General features: G+C 42.7%; 2 protein-coding genes across 2 annotated transcripts in view; one reads left to right on the top strand and one right to left on the bottom strand.

Moving 5' to 3' along the window:
- The window catches only part of LOC124605383 (BLOC-1-related complex subunit 5), a 73,017-nt gene extending 70,572 nt beyond the window's left edge, over nt 1-2,445 (bottom strand). Inside the window, exon 1 of the mRNA XM_047137023.1 lies at nt 2,188-2,445. The gene's annotated coding sequence lies outside the window, so the exon portion shown is untranslated. The remainder of the gene's footprint in view (nt 1-2,187) is intronic.
- A 65-nt stretch (nt 2,446-2,510) lies between these two features.
- Nucleotides 2,511-25,307, top strand: part of LOC124605382 (fumarylacetoacetate hydrolase domain-containing protein 2) — a 134,814-nt gene continuing 112,017 nt past the window's right edge. Inside the window, exon 1 of the mRNA XM_047137022.1 lies at nt 2,511-2,988. Coding sequence (XP_046992978.1) covers nt 2,606-2,988 — 383 coding nt within the window. The 5' untranslated portion in view covers nt 2,511-2,605. The remainder of the gene's footprint in view (nt 2,989-25,307) is intronic.

Below are 25,307 nucleotides of genomic sequence, written 5' to 3'. Positions count from 1 at the left end.
AACACTATTTAAAACTTGTAAAAACCTTCTATTTCATGGTATGTACATTCAGGCAGTTATTTTGATATTTACACAATCTAAAAGTGGGATTTTAAGTTCACTGATTTTAGAGTATTTAAGGTTTGGTAGTTCTTCTGTTAAGCCACTGATATTCCAGAGCATCTGTAGAGCATTTTTGCTTTTTACTATGATTTATGTGCATCACTTCTTTGGTATCAATACTTTTTATTTTCCATTAGAACCTCTGCTGTGTCAATTGTACTGTCCCAGTTTCTCTTGCTTTTTTGGGTTTTACACACATCTATGAAGATTTTACTGAAATTCAGAGCACCTAATCTATTGAGGTGCAGGCCATCTCTCCAAACATTCATCATTTGAAAAGTTGTTTGGGTTAATGAACACTGCCACAAGACTGACACACTTTCCTGATACTGTTATTTATTCTGCTGATATACTGATAGTAAAAAATAAATAAAAAAATATTTTTCCTTCACCTGATTACTCATCATAATGTCAGTAGCCTCTCAAGGCGATATACAAACTCAAGCTATCTGGTGATGTAAAATATCTTGCAATCTGTGATTGTGCTGATATTCCACATTTAGGTTCACTGCCCTTATCTTGAATTTTTCAGGCAGTTACTGGTACCAATGCCTCCATGCTTTCTTAAATGATTACGGCAACATTACAAAGTCAAGTATATAGCACATGGGTTTTGATATGGATCCTTAAGTCTACTGCTTTCATAGCAAATACAGAAACTAAAAAGGGAACTATAGGCTGTAATGAGACAGAAAGGATGTCAGTTACTCAGTCAATAAAACTAAGCAATAAATGGCGAAAAATAGTTTTGTATGTTCAGTAAAATAAATTCGGAAACAACTTCGAGCCAAGGTAGGCTCAATTCAAGAAGTCTCAAAAACAAATATTAAGGCATTGGCAAAGCACTAGAACAAAAGATAAACCATTTGAACTATTGCTTTACATGAATATGTATGGGACACAAGGGAAGTAAGTCAGATCACAAGTCAAGTATACGCTGGTCAAATAATTGCCTTATTGGTGCTCTGAAGCTCTTTTGTTTCACTTTTTCCTCGTAACCAGTAGTACACGTTCTAGCATGATAAAAATATAATTTAGATACAGGAGAGGTCTGCTACTACCTACCATTGATATAAAACTGAGAGAAGTCACAGTTGTACAAATAGCAAACAAACTATTTGAATACAATGAATTTAATGTCGAAAGTATATTTATTTATTTGGGCAATACCAAACTATATACATTTGAATTCATTACAGAGTACAGGGGCAATATGCAAAAAAGACAACAATATGGTAGGTTATAAGATAAATAATTTAAATCTACAATGCGCTTCTAAAATTACCATCAATAGAATTATTCACTTCCTTTATTTGTCAATAGGGAACTTCCACGCCATTTTACAAGGAATCAGAAACTGAGCATTTCTTTCAATGCTTATAAAAATGATTTCATAATATTGACAGCATTCTTCTTCAGTCTTCACATTCTGCAGGCCATCCCGCAATATATATCAAGTCTAGCAGAGAGCAACATGAAATCAATGGTGACCCACGAAAACTGTTGCAAATTTGTTTCAAAGGATGAGGTATTTTACTTTCATAGGTCAATATACCAACCAGTAGCTATCTTTGTTGTTACTACATTTCTTACAAAGGAATTATGGCCACCAACACACTAAACAGAACAGCAAACTTTGGGACAACGTCAGCTGCAAGTCGTGCTTTCCCGTCATCGTTGTACTATACTCCCAACATTAGAAGTCATAGCCAAGTTGACAGTAATCATGACATAATCCTACACTAATTACTCAGATAATTATTGTGTAACATGCATATAATTCAGCATTCTGTCAAATGCTTTACATTCTGAGGGAAAGAACATCTAAATGGTTGTAATATGTACTTCTTATGTAGCCTCGATTACAAGCTATCATCGATTTTTGTGCGCTCACTGAAGCATTACTGTATGTAAATGCATAAACGTCATTTTTCTTAAACTAATGTCAATCTTTAAGACATAAATTCAAGGAGTGATCATGTGCGCTTTTCATGAATGTTGGATACAGCTTATCAATGAAACATACTGATTACGTATCCACAGTGACATCAAAATAATATGTAAATCAATTACTTTGTAGCTTACCTCTACTGTCATCCAAATGCCTTCGAAATAACTCAACATAAACAGAAATCAACAAATCAATTATTTACTGGTCAGTGTCACGCATCTTGCACTGTTTTGTTTTACGGGTTTCTTCAAGACAGATGTAGCAGTTCCTGTAAACATGCCAGGTTCATATTGAATTAAGTGTAATTAATTAAAATTAAAAAGTTGTGAACTGTTGAATTCTGCCCGCATTCGCTTTCCACATTTTCGATTCTTGTCACCGCAAATCACGATTATCGATAATGTGTTTCGAGAACGATAGAACGATAATTATACGATATATATCGATTATGGTTTTCGGTGGGTCTGCGTTAGTCGCCGACAGGCTGGTGTCACTGGTGGAAGAGTTGTGCTTGTGGTTAGTTGTGTTCGTGGTGTTACATAATCGACGAAGATGCCCGTAAGACGAAGATGTAAGCTCCTAGTTAAATCAGCGGCGTTATCTCTGCAACAAAACAAGAACTTCTCGTACAGAGTTCAACAGTGTGTGTCGAAAACTGCAAAAGGGAAGGTCCTTTCCTCAGAGAGAAGACTTGGCTGTTACTTGTCAGATGCGTGTAGCAGTATTTCAACAAACAGAAGATTCTGTACCGGCGCTAACGGCCTTAAAATGAGATTCGTTCAGTTTACTACTAGAGAAAACGGACCACAGAGATTGGGTGTACAGTTGTCGCAAGAGGACGACATTATAGATGTTAGCGGCGTAGACCATTCTGTCCCCAATGGTCTTGTTCAGTTTTTGCAGGCGGGACCGGGGCTGTTGGAGAGAGCTAAAAGGTAGGTAAACCAGCTGTTTACATCAGTGAATTACAATATGCCTCTGCATGAAGTTTTGTATTAAAACAGTAATTTGCATTTACATGTACAGCAGCTGTCGTTTTTTAAGGGTGTTGCTCATTTTACCACCTGACTACTGCAACCGTGCAGTAATTCATTGAATTATACCATACGATAGAACCCCAGTTGCTCTCCAGGTTTTTTTCCTGACCCATATGTTCACTTACATCTCCTTTAGATGTCGAAACGTGTGGTCAACAAAGAGGGGAAACCCATTTTGTTTTACAGGTACGGAGATACAACATAAATTATTACGCAAACACAGATAAAGAGAAAACAAGAATTTCAAAATAGAGAAAGATTATGTAAACAATTCTAAATCCCGCGGTGCTCAGATTCGATATTACACTGCAGCTGTCTCGATAACTGCTAAAGTGAGCTGGGCAGGGTAGGTGTACACCGTTGCGTATTTTGACGTTGAATGTCAATTTTTAGCTAGAAATCGTTCTTATATGTGGGCTGTAAGCACCAGTCACGTTAATTAAATTTGTTCAGCTGTTTGTCTGCAGTCTGCCCCCTCCCTGAAACTAGTTGGGCGCATATTTGTTCGCTTCTACTTAAGTGCTTGAGTGTCCATCAAACGTACTTCCAGATACGATTACTAAGTACAACAGCACCAGACAATAGCGGTTATTATTATAATACATTTCAGTGGCTGCCATTAGAGAAAGTAATGTAGAGCTGGCAGTCAGAGTGAGCAGCAGCTCATACGGAGAGCTAAAGCACACCAGAAAAACACCGGAATGGTTCCTTTGAAAGAGCATGGCCAATTTTCTTCACCATCCTTGAATCGTTCAAAGCGTGTACGCCATCTCAAAGGCCAGTTTACTCAGAAGTGACAAGCTCCATGTTAAACCTTGTAGTGTTCACCTCGGAAATTCTGGACACCAGGATCACGATGACCCCCAATTATTTGCTGGAGAAATTGCGAATATTTTATACTGAAACTGGCCTTTCGTACGATAAACGCATTTTATTTCGCCTCTGTCATTTACTATTTCAGTCAATATTAGAATTGAAACTTTCTGGGGGATTGAAACTGTGTGCTAGACCGAGACTCGAACTCGAGACCTGTGCCTTTCGCGGGCAAGTGCTTGCCCGCGAAAGGCAAACGACCCGAGTTCGGGTCTCGGTCCGGCAAGAAAGTTTAATGCCAGGAAGTTTCATATCAGCGCACACTTCACTGCAAAGTGAAAATTTTATTGTGGAACAACAGTATTATTGCATGCAAAATTCGAGACAAACTGTCGTGGAAGCTTTTCAATAGAGAGACTTGAAAGTGATCCGGATCCAAAGATTTTATTCGCAGTTTAGTCAGATGAACGTGTTGTTCAATTAATGAAATAGACATATATCACACAAATAATTCGAAATTTTCTCAATTATTCATAAATTAAATCATTATTTCCACACTCTTAGCACAACTTAGCTCTGTTGCTACATTTACCGAATACCAACAATGTTTTCCTGTGCTTTCATTGCGAGCGTATGAATCGTATTGCGCCTTGAAGACCCAGCCTGTAAAGTTCTTGGAACACTCCACAATAAGCGGCTTTTAAAGAACATAAGAAATGCATCTATTCACACTTGCTTGCATATGTACATTTGGCAGTTTTCCACGAAAGTTTGCAAAGATCTACAGAGAGATTCTGTAGGAACCCCCGTACTGGATTCTAACAATTGGGGTTGACCATTCCATACAGAATCATTGCATTGATACCGTACCTGCCTGATCCATTTTGGCGAACCACAGACAAAGCTCCCAACTTCGTTTTTGTCTCCCCACGGCACAATACTGATCCAAGGTATCAGATCTCCCTTGATCATGTTGTATATAACTCCATCTGTGGTTTTTCGGTCCCGTCATCAGTAGTGATGTGTCTGTGCGTGGTCGACAAAGGGACAACAACCTTATTAAACCAATTACCAGCGTTCATTCTTCGCTTTATACAGTTGATAGGTTCAGAAAGTTTTCGTACATAGTATTCCGGTAGATTTGTTTCTTTCTTTATTGCAATAGTGTGAACTTCACCATTTGTCATATAATACTCATAGGCATTGTTCATCATTACAATTTTCATGTCATATCTATTTGTATGTATTTTATCCATAATGGTTGCAGTTAAACTTGTGACTGTTCCTGTTTAGGATGTAGAATAAAAACCGCTACCAGTCACAATAGGTGATTTTATTTAACACACAACCGGTTTCGGGCTTGTGCCCATCTTTAGGTGGTTTATATTCAGGTACATGTTTCCGAGCTCAGGGCTGGAGATGACTGTTTTAAATGAATCCCCTTCTATTGTGAGTGGCAGCGGTTTTTACTCTATACCATATTTTTTTTTTTTTAGTTTGTGTCATATGGACTTTGAAAGCGCAGTTACCCTGGAAACCAACAAACTGCTGATCTATAGTAAGAATGCGGACTGTATAATGGTTTGCATTTACTTATAAAGGTGTTCCACAAATTTCTGATAGGATCCAGTTCATGAACGGGGGGTGAGCCAAAAATATAAACCTGAAGTTTTTTATAAGGTTATTTAAGATTCAGAAAAATTCGCCCCTGAACGGGAAAGACATTTTTCCCAGCGGATAGGAAGTTTCTTGATCGCGTTTTCGTAAAATGAACGTGGCTGTGACAGCAACCAGTTGCGCATGAACACTTCGGCAGTGCTATAGTTGTCTTATCTGTGTCAGACTGCTTGCTTTATTGGGCCAAACAAACGAAAATCGCAGGGTTACACGTCAGGACAGTAGGGAGGACATTTTAGTGTGGCCCAGAACAATTCCTGAATTTTTTGTTGAGGTCGAGCAGCTGTGTGGCTTCGGGCATTGTCCTGAAGCACGATCACATCCCATACTGGAAATGCGCACCTTTTCTGACGATATGCACATTTTGTTTGATCCAAAAGTTGTCATTAGGATGCAGCGTTCATAATATGACGTTTGTGGGGAAAATCAATGAGAAAGAACTCCTTTAAGAACGAACAAGACCGTTGCACGGAGAGTTTTTGGCTTTTATGGACGCAGATTCGTCCTTTTCGCGCCAATCCATACTGCCTTCTTTAGATTCCGGAGTATAATGACTCACCCATATTTCATCGCAGGTCACAAGCCGGTGAAAAAAGAAAAAAAAAAAAGTTCCCCTTCATTTTGGTGGCCGTTTGCACACCTTGAAACGACGCGGTGAGAAGACAAACCACCCATCTTGCGGACGCCTTCCGAAATCCAAAGCTGTCTGTTATGGTAGCCTGAGCACTACCTCAGTAGCAATTTCAGCAACTTTTATTTGGCGATCGTCTTCAATAACTTGGTTAACAATGCGAATATTCTCCTCAATCGTGCTGGTCCTGGGAAGATGTCGGTCATTCTCAACTGTTTCTAGTCCTCGTAAAAGGTGTTTATGGCGTGCTACACCGTTATCTTTCCCAGGGTGTTGTCCCCGAATTATGCCGCAAGTCTTCAAAATTTCGGATGGTTTTACGTCCTCCGCCGTGAGAAACTTAATTATAATCTCTTGCGCAACAGTATCTATTGCTCTGACATTGCGATTCTGACTAAAGAAATGATAAAACGATATAACTGTGGAGGACATCACTGGAAACGAAAGCAACAATGAGCAAAGAGCGCGCCGCTCGCCATTTACAAAAGGCGCGTAAAACAAAAACTCTGGTTTATATTTGATTGTAGTGGAACATCGAATCTTAGGCAAGAGAGACGCTTAGTAGCTCGGTAAGTCAAGCAGTATATTGCTCCCTCCTACGTATATCTCGCGAAGAGACCACGAGCATAAAATCAGAGAGATTAGATCCCACACAGAGACATACCGACAATCTTTCTTTCCACGAACAATACGAGACTGGAACAGAAGGGAGAACCGATAGAGGTACTCAAAGACTTGCGGAGTATGGATGTAGATGTGTATGTGAGAAACTTAAGAGCCTAATGCCCATTGTTGCACAAGACAGTGCAATGCCAAAATAGTCAGAACATAAAACTAAATTCAGTTTACTGTTGTTAATTAGTCCTCCAGTTTAATATAAGCTTATGAGAACAAGTAACCTCATCCAGATTCGTCACATGAGTTAAATTCTGATTAGAACCATGGAGACATGTAACTTGAATGTTTTGAATGGTGAATGTTAAAATTTATTCTCAATTGACTGTTCTGCCAGTAAATGTTGTAGGCAATTAACCGGGCTCTTCTATAGGAACATCTGTGTTGAGAGAACGACCATTATTGCCATGGACGACTCTGTTTTCTTCATCGCTGTACGAAGATTTCGCAGGCTGGTGTTTCGCCATTTTCCAGAAATGCTGCAGGAACATGAGCTTCAGAATCACTTTCCTCAGGAAATTCACTTTAGTGTTTTCACGATTAAGTTCTCATAATGTCTCCCGTATAGCATCTTCCGTTAGTAAAACGACAAACCTAAGTGCAATTTTGTTCAGTTTTATATACAACACATTAAGTTTAGTTCATGGTTTATTGCACTGACGAGGAGAACATGGCAAGTGCCATAAACCGATTTCCCAGAAGCTTCACTCGGTGAAAGAAGAGTCAGAATAAGCGAACATGTTAAGACCTATCCGTAGTTACTCGACCGTTTCTGAGGGACTGTTAAAGTTTCCGACGTAATTTAGATGTCTTGTAGCGCGAGAAAATTACATCCAAAATAGTGAGACAGTGGCTATCGTCGTGGCCTCTCACTTTTTCTCCCCGTGTTCAAAACTTGATTGTTTTTTATTTATTTTCATTTATCAACCCATTACTTTACTACAGGAGTAGGGTTGCCATATATAGCCGGGACCTCGTCCGGACACTGACATAGGGCTATAGAATTGAATTAGTTGGTGCATCGTATTTTTCGGAAGATTGTTTTTATTTATTTCCATTTATCAACCCATTGCTTTACTACAGGAGTAGGGTTGCCATATATAGTCAGGACCTCGTCCGGACACTGACATAGGGCTATAGAATTGAATTAGTTGGTGCATCGTATTTTTCGGAAGATTGTTTTTATTTATTTCCATTTATCAACCCATTGCTTTACTACAGGAGTAGGGTTGCCATATATAGTCAGGACCTCGTCCGGACACTGACATGAGGCTGTAGAATTGAATTAGTTGGTGCATCGTATTTTTCCGGAAGATTTCGCCTTTTTCCGTTTTACGTTTTTATAAAACTCCAAGCAAGTCAGCTCCAATTAAACTGGCACTGTAAGACTGATTCTACAGTCCCTGGCAGCAATCGAATTCTTTCATCAGTCATGTGGGCCGACATAGCGAAAATACTCATTCCACAGTGCAGTTGTAGGCGGGAAAACAAATCCTCGCAGTTGACATTTCCGTTCACGATTTTCCGTTTTCTTAATAAAGCAAATCTACCTTTCTCCCACGGAGTGTTTAGACTTCCATTCTTCCGTGTCGCGCATAATTTCTAAAAAGCTCTTCAGAAACATATATTTCTGAAAACAATTTTAGTCCGTATAAAATAGTGTTTCCAATAATCACCCAAGGTGGTGTTTCAGATGCCGTTATCCAATCAAATACCTGATATTTATTCAAATAAATAGCGAAGTAATCAATTGCTATGGTATAGAAAGCCATTGCCTCTTCCTCAAATTTCGAAATTAATTATTTCTTGTTTAGGGTTCTCCTCCTTTAATTTGTCCAAATTTATCTTGCTTTGCATGCCAATAAAACTGGCGGTCTTCCTTTCATCGACAACTTTGAGTGTCTGTTAATATATTTCTAATTTCAGCTATCGAGACTTAATTCTTCATCGCTTTTTATATTTTTTTCAAGCGGAACCAAGCTTCAGTTCAGAAACATGAAGCAAATTTTACATTGCGGCATTCTGTTTTATGGTACAGCGAAGAGAACTGACTGACTTGATGATGCTTGACAAATTTATGAGTTACTATTAGTTCTTGTTTAATGACCGTAGAAATAGTCTTGGGCGTCTATGCTAACGTGAATCTATTCGTATGATTCTGCACAGAAATGTGACGCCTCACATCTGTCTTACCTCCGTGAGTTACTGAGATGAAACAGCTACTAATCTCACACAACGCTTCTTGATCGGTACGTCCCTTCTTGACTAAAGACCGCCCTTTTCTGTAATCATCCGAAAAGTGACGCTTTCTCTTTCCATCCTTAGGCATTGTCGAAAGCTGTAAGTTTATTAGACGGTAAACAGTCGACAATAACACTTTGTTCATCGAAGTACACGTCACTATACACTTCACGCCCTATATACTTGCAGTAAGTATTGCAAACATTACCAACTTGCACTCGCTGTTTGTATTGCGTTTAGGAAGAATCGTCTTATCAGATCGCTACTCGAATGGGAACTGCCCGATTCTTCCTTGTGGCGCTGCTTAAATACTTCCAACCCCATACCACTGGAGAGGTCTGGTATTTGCTCGAACGATGGCCGCTAGAAGTAGAATGTGCTTGCTTTGTCGATACAGGATACACAACATGCAACACCAACTGTAAGACGACCTTTTCAACATACACTTGTTGACCTAACAGTAAGTAAAACTAACTGGGGCTTGTACTTACATGCTGCGCTAGTAGATAGCGTTCGTTACTTTAGTACTTGAGCCAAGCTCATAACAGTATTTTGCATAATCGGGACAAAATTGGGTCTTGTCGGGACAAGAAGGTGACGATCCCGATATATCGGAACCAATGACAACGTGTGTGTGTCGGGGGGTATTTCCAGGGGCTACATTCTTTTTAAATTCTCATTCTTCTGTCATTTCTTATATTATTTCGTATATTTTATTCTTAGGTTTATTCTTCAGCCCCCAGGGGTAGACAACATTCCATTAGAACTACTAACAGCCTTGGGAGAGCCAGTCCTGACAAAACTCTACCATCTGGTGAGCAAGATGTATGAGACAGGCGAAATACCCTCAGACTTCAAGAAGAATATAATAATTCCAATTCCAAAGAAAGCAGGTGTTGACAGATGTGAAAATTACCGAACTATCAGTTCAATAAGTCACGGCTGCAAAATACTAACGCGAATTCCTTACCGACGAATGGAAAACCTGGTAGAAGCCGACCTCGGGGAAGATCATTTTGGATTCTGTAGAAATATTGAAACATGTGAGGCAATACTGACCCTACGACTTATCTTAGAAGAAAGATTAAGGAAAGGCAAATCTACGTTTCTAGCATTTGTAGACTTGGAGAAAGCTTTTGACAATGTTGACTGGAATACTCTCTTTCAAATTCTGAAGATAGCAGGGGTGAAATACAGGGAGCGAAAGGTAATTTGCAATCTGAACAGAAACCAGATGGCAGTTATGAGTCGAGGGGCATGAAACGGAAGCAGTGGTTGAGAAGGGAGTGAGACCGGGTGTAGCCTCTCCCCGATGTTATTCAATCTGTGTATTGAGAAAGCAGTAAAGGAAACAAAAGGAAAATTCGGATAAGGTATTAAATCCATGGAGAAGAAATAAAAACTTTTAGGTTTACCGATGTAATTGTAATTCTGTCAGAGACAGCAAAGGACTTGGAAGAGCAGTTGAACGGAATGGATAGTGTCTTGAAAGGAGGATATAAGATGAACATCAACAAAAGCAAAACAAGGATAATGGAATGTAGTCTAATTAAGTCGGGTGATGCTGAGGGAATTAGATTAGGAAATGAGACACTTAAGTAGCAAAGAAGTTTTGCTATTTGGGGAGCAAAATAACTGATGATGGTCGAAGTAGAGAGGATATAACATGTAGACTGGCAATGGCAAGGAAAGCGTTTCTAAAGAAGAGAAATTTGTTAACATCGAGTATAGATTTAAGTGTCAGGTAGTCGTTTCTGAAAGTATTTCTATGGAGCGTAGCCATGTATGGAAGTGAAACATGGACGATAAATAGTTTGGACGAGAAGACAATAGAAGCTTTTGAAATGTGGTGCTACAGAAGAATGCTGAAGATTAGATGGTTAGATCACATAACTAATGAGGAGGTATTGAATAGAATTGGGGAGACGAGGAGTTTGTGGCACAACTTAACTAGAAAGAGGGATCGGTTGGTAGGACATGTTCTGAGGCAACAAGGGATCACCAATTTAGTATTGGAGTGCAGCTTGGAGGGTAAAAATCGCAGAGGAGACCAAGAGATGAATACACAAAGTAGATTCAGAGGGATGTAGGTACTGGGAGATGAAGAAGCTTGCACAGGATAGAGTAACATGGAGAGCTGCGTCAAACCAGTCTCAGGACTGAAGACCACAACAACAACATTATTCAGGAAGATCTGGTACGTCCCCTTGGAATGATACGGATCTTAGAAACATTCGGAGCATAGAAACGCCGAACACCAAGGCAGGTCTGCCACAGTAACACTTCCTCGTTCGAATCTCTCACGAAAGTAACATCGTTGACTTTGATGAAGATTTGACGCATTGGCAATAGCCGGCCGCGGTTCTAGGCGCTACAGTCGCAGGTTCGAATCCTGCCTCGGGCATGGATGTGTGTTATGTCCTTAGGTTAGTTAGGTTTAAGTAGTTCTAAGTTCTAGGGGACTGTCAATCAGGTGTTAAGTCCCAAAGTGCTCAGAGCAATTTGAACCAGTAAGTTCATAATATTTCGAATAGGAAGCTATCTCTGGAAACTTATAATTTCCGTGGTAGGTAGGTATGCAACAGGGTAGTCGTGGTGGGGAGTGGTTACGTCGTATCGGGTGGTGTCATTTGACGTCAGTCCTACCTCTCTGAATTGGTTCGAGCCTCATTCACGTGTGTCTGAGTGTTAGATCAACACGGTTGAGTACACGTTTGCATGATACGCCGACGTGATTCTTATGAATGGCGAAGCTTACAGTAATGGAAGAGCCGCCCGCGGCCTTTATGGAGATGTTTTTCCACAACGTCCGACTGCATCGCATACCATTTTCGCCACAGTTACGCAACGGCCTCGAGAAAGGGCGCTTTCTCTGTCAGAAGGCGTGACAGTAGTTCTCCGCACACGCGAGTGGGAACAGGCCGTACTGCATCACGTTGAAGAGAACCCGTCAACGAGAACACGAGCAGTTTCTTTCGATGTCAATGAGTGGAATTGTAAAACAAGTTATGTATTGGGTCACGCCTAATCAATTACTTGTAAAAGTGGCCGCGTTTCCAACTTGTTTTCGAATGGCTGTAGCACGGAAATGGTACGTTTCCGTACGCGGGTTCCAATTCAAAATACAGGGTGTCCCAAAAAGAAAGACCCAATTTTAAATAGAATTATTTATTAGGAAGAAGGGCTTAACACCACCAAATTGCATACTAAATTACTCAGAAAAGACAGAAGTTTATAAAAATCCATCATAAATGTTCAATATGTCCTCCATTGGCTGCACGGACGACATCTAGCCGATAGCCGAATTCATCCCAAACTGAGCGTTAGGTGTCTTCTGTCGCTGAAGCTACAGCAGTTGATATTCTGGTTTTTAGGTCATCGATGTCACGAGGTAAGGGAGGAACGTAAACATATTGTTTAACATATTCCCGCAGGAAGAAATCACATGTTGTTTAGTCAGGGGACCTAGGAGGCCAAGAGTGTAAAGCATGGTCTCGCGGTCCTGTACGCCGTATCCAACGATGAGGCACGTTCGCATTGAGGAAACTGCGCTCGTCCAGGTCAGCGCTCGTAGCGACATCTAGCGGATTTTTTCTGGAACTCGAGACCATGCCGATTACATCTAGCGCTGTTTCAGTTACCTAGTGACACTTATTTGTCTCAATATTATTACAAGTTAAAATCGCGTGATTCTTTTTGAGACACCCTGTATTATGTGCTCACTGCGCTCCACAAGTCCTAGAAGATCGCAACAGGAATAGCCGAACACCCTGCATACTGTGAGAAGTAATGGTCAGATGACACTCCCTCTGGGCACGATCGAAGTTAATTTTGCGTCTGAAGATTTCTCTCCGTTAAAAAATGACACGCTGTGTTCTGTTTGCTCAGAACGCTTCAGTCCAATCACAAAATTGGTTTGATATTCCGTATGCTATTCTGTTCATCAAGCGGCAGTGTGGAACTGTATCGAACATCTTCTGGAAGTCGAGGAACACGTCCTCCGGGTCTTGCGGACAAAGAGAGCGAGCTGGGATTCACACTATCGATGTTTGCAGCATCCAGCATTAAACCTGTAATGTAGCATATTTTATAGTGTTATTCGGGCCTACGTTCTGGAGCCATATAGACTTCTGTACTGAACTTATGCTCCAAATTCATCGAACCCCGTGAATAACTATAGCAACCAACTTTGACTGGGAGCCGTGTCATTATACAAAGGAAGCGGCTGTTCAGATAGTCACACTACGGCAATTTCCGCACGATCGTTAAAATCTCATATCTATAAATGCTATTCTGCCGCAGTTCATTAAGTAAAATGTAAGATGTCACTCTCAGATGGGGTAAAGTAACTAATTGTTGGATAATTATCAATGAAACATACGGCATGTTTCATTTACGAAAGGTGGAGTGATTGGGGAAGTTGCTCACTGAGATGAAGACTGATGCGCAATTGATCTGCGTACATTATAAGCAAAGTGAAACCCGCAATTAGTTTATTCATGATAGAGTAATTTTAGACCTAGCAAAAAACGTCTTCTCTGGGCGATTACTGTCGATGAAAGGGACAGTGTCAGGAAATCACTATGGCGGGTTTGATACCAAAATCGATGAAAACCGTCTGTTTGTTTGAAAAATCTGATAGATTCCAGAAAGCATAAAATATTGGCATAACATAATTTTTAACTACTTGTATCATCCTCAGAAGACACCGTCTGTCGTGACTTTTCAGGCACTATCTTAGCACGATTGCTTCGATTTCCCATAATCATAAATTAATCATGTAAATGGACAGCTTGTTGCTATGTTGTTCGTTGAGAAAGTGTACTGTAATTGTTAAACTGACTCGTTCCAAACCTTAGTGAGGTCGCCGTTAGGACGACGGAACTTGCGAATAATTAACTTTCTCCCAGAGTTTGGACGAGTTGGCCACCGTTACGGTTCACTACTTTAACCTTAAGATTCATTTCTTGGTTCCTCTATTCTGGTTTCCGTTGTTGCCGGGCGTCGTGTGTCCTCAGGTTAAGCCAATGTCTGGCAGCTTCTGTCGAATTTCTTAGGCAGTGCCAGATTTCTGTATTGTTGGGCAGACGCGACAGTCCTGATGCGCCATCTACTTGAAAAGTAATCCAACAATGAAAACGTGGCAGGTGATAACGCCAGACGCAGTGCATTGTTCTGCACACACTAGAGCAGGTTGACGTGGCAGTCGACATTGGTTCTCCATACGGCGGCGGCACACTGTAAAACAGTCTTCGTAGAGTCTAACTGACGCCTATACTCCATTCGGCCGGACTGACAGATGAAGTAGTCTAGTGGAGGCTGCTTCGCAGCTCTACCACAATCAGTGAGAGTTCGTACGATTTTATGTTCCTGTGGCAACGGTGGTTTGTTGCCTATGAATCTCTGTGTAACTGGGCAATTTGTTAGACAGTTTCGCGTATATTCCACGCTAATTACGAGTTTCTTGGCTGAAACATCTAGCAGTACACATTATATACACCCATGCTCATGAATTAAGGATAATTGCAGAATGTGGTGCCACACAACTTGGCATTACACAAAACTGGCGCTAATTGCATAGGCACCTAGGGAACACACACGACACAGATGTGTACGTCCACGGTATTGGTGATAAGTTCAGAAAACCGTCCCGAAATAAATGTGTTACAAAACGCCAATGTTTCCTGCGCATGTACCCCGACATCAATATGGGATATGATCACCATGCACACGTACACAGGCCGCACAACGGGTTGGCATACTCTGGATCAGGTGGTCGAGCAGCCGCTGGGATATAGCCTCCCATTCTTGCACCAGTGCCTGTCGGAGCTCCTGAAGTGTCGTAGAGGTTTGAAGACGTGCAGCGATACGTCGACCGAGAGCATCCCAGTCGTGCTCGATGGGGTTTAGGTCTGGAGAACAGGCAGGCCACTCCATTCGCCTGATATCTTCTGTTTCAAGGTACTCCTCCACGATGGCAGCTCGGTGGGGCCGTGCGTTATCATCCATGAGGAGGAAGATGGGACCCACTGCACTCTTGAAAAGGCGGTCATACTGGTGCAAAATGACGTCCCGATGCACCTGATCTGTTACAGTTCCTTTTTCAAAGACATGCAGGGGTGTACATGCACCTATCATAATCCCACCCCACACCATCAAACCACGACCTCCATATAGGTCCCTTTCAAGGACATTCAGGGATTGGTATCTGGTTCCTGGTTCACGCCAGATGCAAACCCGGCGAGAGTCACTGTTCAGACTATACCTGGACTCGTCCGTGAACATAACCTGGGAGCACTGTTCTAATGACCATGTACTGTGTTCTTGACACCAAGCTTTACGGGCTCTCCTGTGATCAGCGGTCAGTGGAATGCATCTTGCAGGTCTCCAGGCGAATAAACCATGTCTGTTCAGTCGTCTGTAGACTGTGTGTCTGGAGAAAACTGTTCCAGTGGCTCTGGTAACGTCCCAAGCTACCTGCAGTACTCCATGGTCGTCTACGGGCACTGATGGTGAGATATCGGTCTTCTTGTGGTGTTGTACACTGTGGACGTCCTGTACTGTAGAGCATGGAGACGTTTCCTGTCTGCTGCACTCGTTGCCATAATCTTGAGATCACACTTTGTGACACACGGAGGGCCCGTGCTACGATATGCTGTGCTTAACCAGCCTCCAGTCGCCCTAGTGTTCTACCCCTCATAACGTCATCATTATGTGTTCTTTGAGCCATTTTCCACTCACAGTCACCATTAGCACGTCTGAAAACGTCTGCACACTTACTCGCTGCACCATACTCTGACATGCACCAACACACCTCTGCGTATATGGACTGCTGCCAGCGCCACCGTGCGACGACCGCAGGTCAAATGCACCACGTGGTCATTTTTTTTTTTTTTTTTTAATATAGTGTGGACTGAAGAGATCATCCTTGATGACTTATTCTTCTAGGATGGGATGTAAGGATAAAAGGAAAACACTTTATTTATTACACATTCAGTTAGGCTTGGGCACGCAATGGGTCCTTTAGCCTGCTGTCTTTGGTGATATCTATCTCCTGTGGAGGGTGAAATGTGTCGAGGCTGTTATGTGTGACTGCTTCCTCGTGTTATGACATATTGCCTATGGGGGGTGAAACGTTATTGACTTCGGTACTCGATACGTGTGCCATCTTGCAGGGTTTACCGTTCCTACCGATTCTAATTGTCGAACTTCGTCCCTAAGGGCATCGATCTTGTCAAAAACTCGTAGAGCCTTGTCATGGACCTTCTCTTGTATAGTGGTCTCGTGGAGTGCGGTGCGGATGTCGACGTTTCTTGTCCACCATGGAGCTCCTGTGATCCATCGATAGCAAATGTTTTGCAGCGCTTGGAGTTTGTTGTAATTGGAGACGCACGTAGTCCCCCACGAGGTGGAGCCATACAACATTGTGGGTTCCGCCGTTGCCTTATACAATTGGAGTTTAGTCTTAGGGTTGAGATCCTTACTCTTCAGGAAAGGAATCAATGACCTGGCCATCTTCTGGGCTGCCGTCTTCTTGTCGTCAGTATGCTGCGTAAAGAGCAATTTTTTGTCAAGGTAGACAAAGAGATACTTCACTCCCGGCGACCATGGGATAAATTGGTCAGCTATTTGGAGTCTGTCGTTCAGAACGGTTTCCTCCGTGTGAACAGAACGGCTGCCGTCTTCGTCGGGTTGATCGTTATCTTATTTTGCAGCGCCCAGCCTTCCATTACAGCAAGTTGCCGTTGCATCCTAGCGATTAGCTGGTCCAAGTGTCGTCCAGTTGTCAGAAAGGCCGTATCGTCCGCATAAAAACTCGCCGTAACAAGGGGGACTGTTGGGATGTCATTTATATATAAGTTGAAAAGCAGAGGCGAAATGACATAGCCCTGCGGAATTCCTGCGGAGATCAGTTTCATTTCGGAGTTTTTATCGTCGACTGGGACATACAGTTTCCTGTCCTGCAGAAAGTTGTCTATGAGTCTAATGTAATAATCCGCAATAGGGGTAGTGCGATGCAGTTTGACGATAAGGTTGGGCCGCCACACCTTATCGTAAGCTTTTTCGATGTCAAGGAAGACACCAATCGTGAAGTGCTGCTTGTTGTATCCTTCTTGTATCCGTTCGGTGATCCGTAGAAGTTGAAGTTCGGCAGATAACTTGTCCTTGAAACCGAATTGTTCGGGTCGTACAACATCACGTGCTGTAAGCGTGTCATGGAGCCTCTTCAACAGCATTCTCTCGAGCACCTTGCCAAGGGTCGGCAAGAGGCTAATTGGCCGGTAACTGTTGGGTTCTGCTGGGTCTTTACCTGGCTTGGGTATTGGAACTACTCGAGCCGTCTTCCATGCCGTAGGAAAATGTCCCTGCAGAAGACAGCTGTTGAGAATTCGGGTAAGGAGCACAGTTGGCTTCCTGGGCAACTGTTTCAAATCGGTGTTGCTTATGGAGTCGTTGCCCGGCGCATTATTCCGAGTCTTCCGGATAATTTTACGGATCTCTGCTGGTGTGCTGAGTTGTGGGCGGCTCTGCACAGGCGCAGTAAGAAAAGCAGTCCATTCTGCTGTAACGACGGCTTCCTGTTCTTGCAGGCGGACGTCGTTCACGGGGGTCGCTGGTGTAGACATCTGTTCTTGGTAAGTCGTAGCATACAGCTCCGCCTGGGCGAGTTCGTCATAGAGGAGGCCATCTGGTCCTCTGATGGCACGTTTAGGTGGCCGCTGGTGTCGTATGTTCTTGACTACCTGCCATTCGTTCCGCATGGTCAATATCCCGAGGTGATTTAAACCCGCAAACCGCCCACCAGAGCGTATCAGCATTATTCTTAATTTATGAGCATTAGTGTACATATTACGCGTTTACTTTAAAAGGAAAAGGGTTTACAGCGGTAGTTTGGTACTACATAGTCAGTAAAGTGCTCGAAAGAGTGCCAGAAGTGTTGAACCGTGACAGTAAAGAGAGTGGCCCTTGAGAAGAGACTGCAAAGCAACTGTTCTTATGATACTTGGGAAGTAGAGTAAGAAAGCACACGATATGACGTTGATAGCTTCGATGAAAACGCATCTAGACAACGTTTGTCTGCGTACGATGCGGGAAGGAGTATCCGGCACTAATCTAAAGTTAGTTGTTTCACGGCCTGAAAAGCGTTTGTTCGCAGGCAGTATGACAAGTCCTCATATGCCTGTTATTACTTTAGGTAGGTGGAATAGGTTTTTCGTGGAGAGAAGTACTGATGAAACCCGTAGGCCTTGTCACGTGGAAATACTTGTACACATAATCGAACAGCATGTACGCAAAATATGCTGTGGCTTTTTTGAAACATGAATTGACGTGTCATTCACGACCCGTCGCATGACAGGACGACAGGAACAATGAGTGTCAGTGGAGAAGGGTGGGACCAATTATTTTTGCACATTCTGGCTTTGTAAAAGGTTTTGTATGGATTTTAAGGTTGGGCTCTTCTGCTACAGTATGACCTACATCTACATACATACTGCAAGTCACTGTACAGTGCGTGGCGGAAGGTACCCTGTACCAGTACTAGTCATTTCCTTCTTGTTCCACTCGCAAATAGAGCGAGGGAGAAACTACGTCTGTATGCCCCCGTATGAGCCATAATTTCTCTTATCTTCGTGGTCCTTACGCGAAATGTATGTTAGCGGCAGCAGGATCGTTCTGCAGTCAGCTTCAAATGCCGGGTCTCTAAATTTTCTCAGTAGTGTGTCTCGGAAAGTATGTCGCCTTCCCTGCGGTGATTCCCATTTGAGTTCCCGAAGCAACTCCCTAACACTTGCGTGTTGTTCGAATCCATCGGTAATAGATTAGCAGCCCGTCCCTGAATTGCTTCGATGTCTCTTTAATACGACACGCCGTGGATCCCAAACACTCTAGCAGTACTCAAGAATAGGTCACACTGGCGTCAGAGTTACCGCCTTGGCATACGGTAGATGTGCAGTTTTAATCCCCACTGCGTGCAGTTGCGGTATGATGGGGCAAGAATCTTTTGGTATTGCATAGCGAGTAGGCTTACAGTGTCGGTAGAATTTTCGCCAGTGATTGTGTTGTTATAGATTTCACTGTCAACCTTTCCGAGTGGGTTCTTTGCTCCCCTCAGATGAGCCAATTAAATCTGTCACTCTCGGCGTTATCGACGAATGATGAAGCATCCTCCTAGAAGACTCCACAAATATCTTATACACGTATATGGGCTGCAGAAGTCTAACGACCAGTAGCAGTTCTTTTCTAGTGTTTAGTGTAGCAACTGTTTGAGTTCCCATGCAGATGAACAGTTTGCCAATTACCAGGATTGTGGTGAAGATAGATATCGTAAATTTCACTGCGTTATACGCGTTTCTCCGGTACGCAGCCGTTCATATTGTTTGCACTACTCAGTATGCATACAACTCCAGGTCAGTTTTTTGTTCAATTCCTGAATGATATCATTTATCTGCTTTAGTGTCTAAATAGATGTGATTAGGATCCACAAGGTCCTCGACAGCCGTAAAATTGGCAGTGAACGCTTCTGCCAGAGTGATGGCTTAGGCGTAGGTCTGCAGATTTAATCGCGGTCCCAGTGCAGTGGCGATATTCGGCATGCTAGAACAAAAAGTTTCTGATATTCCTTACTGAGTGAGCTTACAGCATTACGATTCTGTGTTATCATAGGCATCACTGACAGCCTTCAGAGTGGGTTCGGGAGGGCCTTTCGTCTCTCAGCTGCGGATGAGCCAGTGAAACTTTACACTCAGCGGTATCGATTTTATTTTGTATTGGCGGTGGTGTCCATCGCCCTCTGTGTTCTTATTGGAGCGACCGCTTCAGGTACGTTCTGAGTGCACACAGATTTCAGTCCGTCTTCTGGTGATGGAGCCGACAGCAGAGCCTGGAAGTTCATATCTCAGTTGACACCTCAGTGTTGGAGTTATCTTTCGCGGTGACACGCAATTGTCGGCGATGTCAAAGATGACAGATGGCCAGTGCCCGCGCCATGACTACCGTATTTCTGACATCATCAGGCTGGTCACTGGTTGGGTATATGACATGTCAGAAATCTACGCTATCGGCATGTCTGTTCGTCGAGTGATGCTGTCTCACACCATTGGTTTAGGTGTGTCTCCAGTTGCAATTATAGTGCTCTGCTTTAATGTTCACCCAGTATAAACCGCGGAGAGACTGTGATTTTGAAAATTCGGCGCCCTTGCAAGGCTTGGTGGCCAGTTGCCAGCAATGAAGGTGACACAGCCACATGCCGTCTTATCAGCGACAACTGCGTTCTCATCTGTTCCTGTCGCGGGGATTTCATGGTTTTTTAATTTAATTAGGAATTGATATGTATAGCATGCAGTCAGCATCATATGATGTCAGTAATATATGACGCTCCATTCGAGTCATGTGATGCCTGTGACGTCACTGGGTAGCTCGCTGCTCCTACTGTCAAAATGTTAATTCACAGTGATGTCTTGTTTTGGAATTTACGTTTCTGAAAATGGGTTACAAATGATGTTTAGTACCATACTGTGCAAGTAAATCTATAAAAACTCCTGAAGACTTGTTTTTGAGTGTATCAGAGGTGAGATGATACATAAAATTTGGTTGCACCGTCACTGTACTGGCAAATTGCCACCATGTCGACGCAAAAGTTAACTAACTTAATTAAAATTGTATTGCACTGTGAAGTTAACATTAACTTATCTCCGAGATAAGCTCCCCCCACTGTTATTCAACAAAATTGGCTCCTAGTGGAAATTGTCGTTTTACCCAACTACACCCCAAATGTTCGGTAGTTCAGCTGAGAGTGGTAGACCATCGAATTTTACGAGTTGTGTCCATAGATCGGTGGTTCGAATCTAACTCGAAACAAAGTTTTAATTTATTGAGAAAACTACTCGACAGTCCTCTCATGTGAAAACCAAGTCACAATCACAAAATTTCACCACACCGATCAAAAACAGAATATTACCGTGTGTTTCTTCCTATTTACATGCCCTTACATTTGCAATGGTTGTTCGCAAACTCTGCTTTAAAAAAGATATTTTCTAGTTAATGTGACCACACACTTCTTACTTTATTAGAAACAATGTTTTTAACTACGTACTGTCCACCTAGGATTCTTATTGATTAAGCTTTTGCAGTTTCATAATCTTATATAAAGATGATGTAAGTCTGTTTCAGACGCCAGCCTTAGTTTATACTCCCAAACATCACAGCCCTTATGTTTGTGTCACCTGCATGTTGTAAACATTTTATATCTCTCCGTATAACCTCATCGTTCTACACCTCGTTGTACTGTCGTCGTACGGTGATATCTTCACTAATAGCAATGCTTCCGAAAAAAATGAATTATTTGTTCGCAAAATAAATGCGTTTATACTCCGTTGTCCACTTCTCAAATTAAGACTAATATAAAGCTATATATAATAGATCCCACAATCGAAATAACTGCTGCATTCTTGCTAACGCTATTTTCGTACTTCGTGTAAAACTTTAAAAGTATATGACTCTTTCGGGATCTGAATATGTAACCACTTTATCGGCTGTCGGATGCGTTATCCATTGCGCCACCAAACGCATGCTAGAAATAGTTTCTCTGCTGAGTGTCCTCTACAGAGGAAATCAGCACTAAGTTTTGCCAAGATTTTCTTCTGCTTTGGGTCGTAGCTCATGGCTGGTAGTCGACAATCTGGTTATAATACATGGACCCATTTGCAAATTCTACAATTCCTTGGTTCTGAGCGAGTTTAATGATATTGCAGGGAATAGGGAAAATAATGTCCGTCGGTGCACATATCACCGCTCTAAATGAGTGGAGCATAAACGAATCAACATTCGCAAGGCTTCCACTATCAGCGTTCACAAAATTCCTTCTGTTGTTACTTAAAGCTGTAATTGCGTTTTCCATCAGTAAATAGCTAAACTGTTTCTAGAAAAAAATCCATAAAAACCTCGAAACTTCGGCTAGTGCTCCTACAACACATGAATAGCTTCGTCTTGCCGTTATTCTTGATGGCACCAGTGCATCAGCCAATAACAGAGCGTCTTGATCACGTGACCAGACCTTGGTATTTAGTGATATTTAAGCTTTAATTACATAAAAAATAAGATTTTGTGAGAACATTGACATAAATACTATTTAAATGTTATAATCAATCCTAACAACAACAATCCGAACCATATTTTTAACATGGTAAAATAGCCTATTTCACGAAAGGCTTTGCCGTCGCACTGGGGTGATGTGTGTGTCTCTCGTCAGTTGCTGCATACAGTGAAGCAGTTGGAGTGGGCTTCAGTGACAGGTTTGACGTTTTCTGCAGATGAGTGTGTGCGCGATTCATTTTGATTTTTCGCGTCATTTTAATTTACGTGACTTCCATACGTATGACACTGTACTATGTGAGGATTCTGGGCATCATTTTTTTATTTCAGATTGTCGTTGTTACCACACCTAAGGCTCAGAAGGCGCTGAATATCTTAGTGCCTTACCCATAGGTCTTGGGGAGTGGACAGAGCGCATCTGCTCCAGTTTTATAGAGATTTCGTGAGATTGCGGCTGGACTGTGGGTGCGCGGCATACAGCTCAGCGAAACCTTCTTACCTGAAGATCCTTGATACTATCCACATTGGGGGGGGGGGGGGGTCAGGATGGCCATTGGTGGTTACCCAGTATCAGTGCTGAAGCTGGGAACCGCCACTTTCCATCCGGCGGTAACTGCTCGTGGTGCGTCAAGCACATAAATTCCTCTCTGCTCCATATTCACCAGCGTATCATACTGTGGCTTGTCCAGCTATGGAACCCTTTTCTCCAGTAGTCCATTAATAACAAGACTATTTGGAATCCGCGTGGAACGTGAACTGGAATCCCTTGGCGTGGGGCTCATACGATCTCAAATCCAGTGCTTTAACCGATTGCCACACTTTAGATTTAGCACAGTACAAACGAGACTGCACTCCTGTTTGTTTTCCTAATACGATGTTTTCCGACATTTTAAATGGGCACAACTATGTAGTCATATTCACGGGTAGGTCTCAAAATGGGGAGTCCGTCGGCTGCCTTGTCTCTCTCACCCCCCACCCCCTCCCCCGCTCACCTATCGTGTCCTCAAGTACTCAAGATTCGGTTGCTTCCAGATGTCACTGTCTTCAAAGCCGAATTATTCGCGGTCTTGAGGGCACTGGAACAGATGAGATGTGCTGTGCCTGCTCAATTCCTCGCCTGTTCAGACTCACAGGCTGCCCTTCAATTTCTGCAACTTTTGTACCTAGCCGATTATGTAGTCAAGGACATTCGGAACACCCCTTACAAAGGCTGGGGAAGGAAATGTCTTTCTGCTGGGTGGCTGGACGCATGAGTATGAAGAGGAACGAAAATGGCATATGTAGCAGCCAAGGCGACATGTCGTAATCCTCGGATACTTCAATGTGTCATCCACTTGCATGCTATCGCCTCGTTTTGAGGTACCGAGTCTTGCACCGATGGGAAGACGAGTGGCTTGACGTGACAGACAACAAACTGCGTTTGGTAGAGTTCAAAACTGGTCTTTGCATAAATCACAGCCCTGTAACGCATGGTTACTTGCTGTGGTGAAAGGACCCTCCAGTGTGTGGTGCTTGTGGCGTACAGATCAAGATTCGCCACATTTTAGCACACTGCATTTTGTATTCAGACAAGAGCTCTTTTGTCAACTGATATGTCCTACATCTACATCAACATTTATACTCCGCAAGCCACCCAACGGTGTGTGGCGGAGGCACATCACGTGCCACTGTCATTACCTCCATTTTCTGTTCCAGTCGCGTATGGTTCGCGGGAAGAACGACTGCCGGAAAGCCTCCGTGCGCAGTCGAATCTCTCTAATTTTACATTTCGTGATCTCCTCGGGAGGTATAAGTAGGGGGAAGCAATATATTCGATACCTCATCCAGAAACGCACCCTCTCGAAACCTGACGAGCAAGCTGCACCGCGATGCAGAGCGCCTCTCTTGCAGAGTCTGCCACTTGAGTTTGCTAAACATCTCCGTAACGCTATCACGGTTACCAAATAACCCTGTGACGAAACGCGCCGCTCTTCTTTGGATCTTCTCTATCTCCTCCGTCAACCCGATCTGGTACGGATCCCACACTGATGAGCGATACTCAAGTATAGGTCGAACGAGTGTTTTGTAAGCCACCTCCTTTGTTTATGGACTACATTTTCTACGGACTCTCCCAATGAATCTCAACCTGGTACCCGCCTTACCAACAATTAATTTTATATGATCATGCCACTTCAAATCGTTCCGCACGCATTCTCCCAGATATTTTACAGAAGTAACTGCAACCAGTGTTTGTTCCGCTATCATATAATCATACAATAAAGGATCCTTCTTTCTATGTATTCGCAATACATTACATTTCTCTATGTTAAGCGTCAGTTGCCACTCCCTGCACCAAGTGCCTATCCGCTGCAGATCTTCATGCATTTCGCTACAATTTTCTAATGCTGCAACTTCGCTATATACTACAGCATCATCCGCGAAAAGCCGCATGGAACTTCCGACACTATCTACTAGGTCGTTTATATATATTGTGAAAAGCAATGGTCCCATAACACTCCCCTGTGGCACGCCAGAGGTTACTTTAACGTCTGTAGACGTCTCTCCATTGATAACAACATGCTGTGTTCTGTTTGCTAAAAACTCTAAATCGAGCCACAGAGCTGGTCTGATATTCCGTAGGCTCTTACTTTATCAGGCGACAGTGCGGAACTGTATCGAACGCCTTCCGGAAGTCGAGGAAAATAGCATCTACCTGGGAGCCTGTATCTAACATTTTCTGAGTCTCATAAACAAATAAAGCGAGTTGGGTCTCACACGATCGCTGTTTCCGGAATCCGTGTTGATTCCTACAGAGTAGATTCTGGGTTTCCAAAAACGACACGATACGCGAGCAAAAAACATGTTCTAAAATTCTACAACAGATAGATGCCAGAGATGTAGGTCTATAGTTTTGTGCATCTGCTCTACGACCCTTCTTGAAGACTGGGACTACCTGTGCTCTTTTCCAATCATTTGGCACCTTCCGTTCCTCTAGAGACTTGCGGTACACGGCTGTTAGAAGGGGGGCAAGTTCTCTCGCGTACTCTGTGTAGAATCGAATTGGTATCCCGTCAGGTCCAGTGGACTTTCCTCTGAGTGATTTCAGTTG

Source organism: Schistocerca americana, chromosome 3 (assembly GCF_021461395.2).
Source record: "Schistocerca americana isolate TAMUIC-IGC-003095 chromosome 3, iqSchAmer2.1, whole genome shotgun sequence".
In the NCBI taxonomy this organism is placed as follows: Eukaryota; Metazoa; Arthropoda; class Insecta; order Orthoptera; family Acrididae; genus Schistocerca; species Schistocerca americana.
This window is presented reverse-complemented; position numbering and strand designations above follow the sequence as displayed.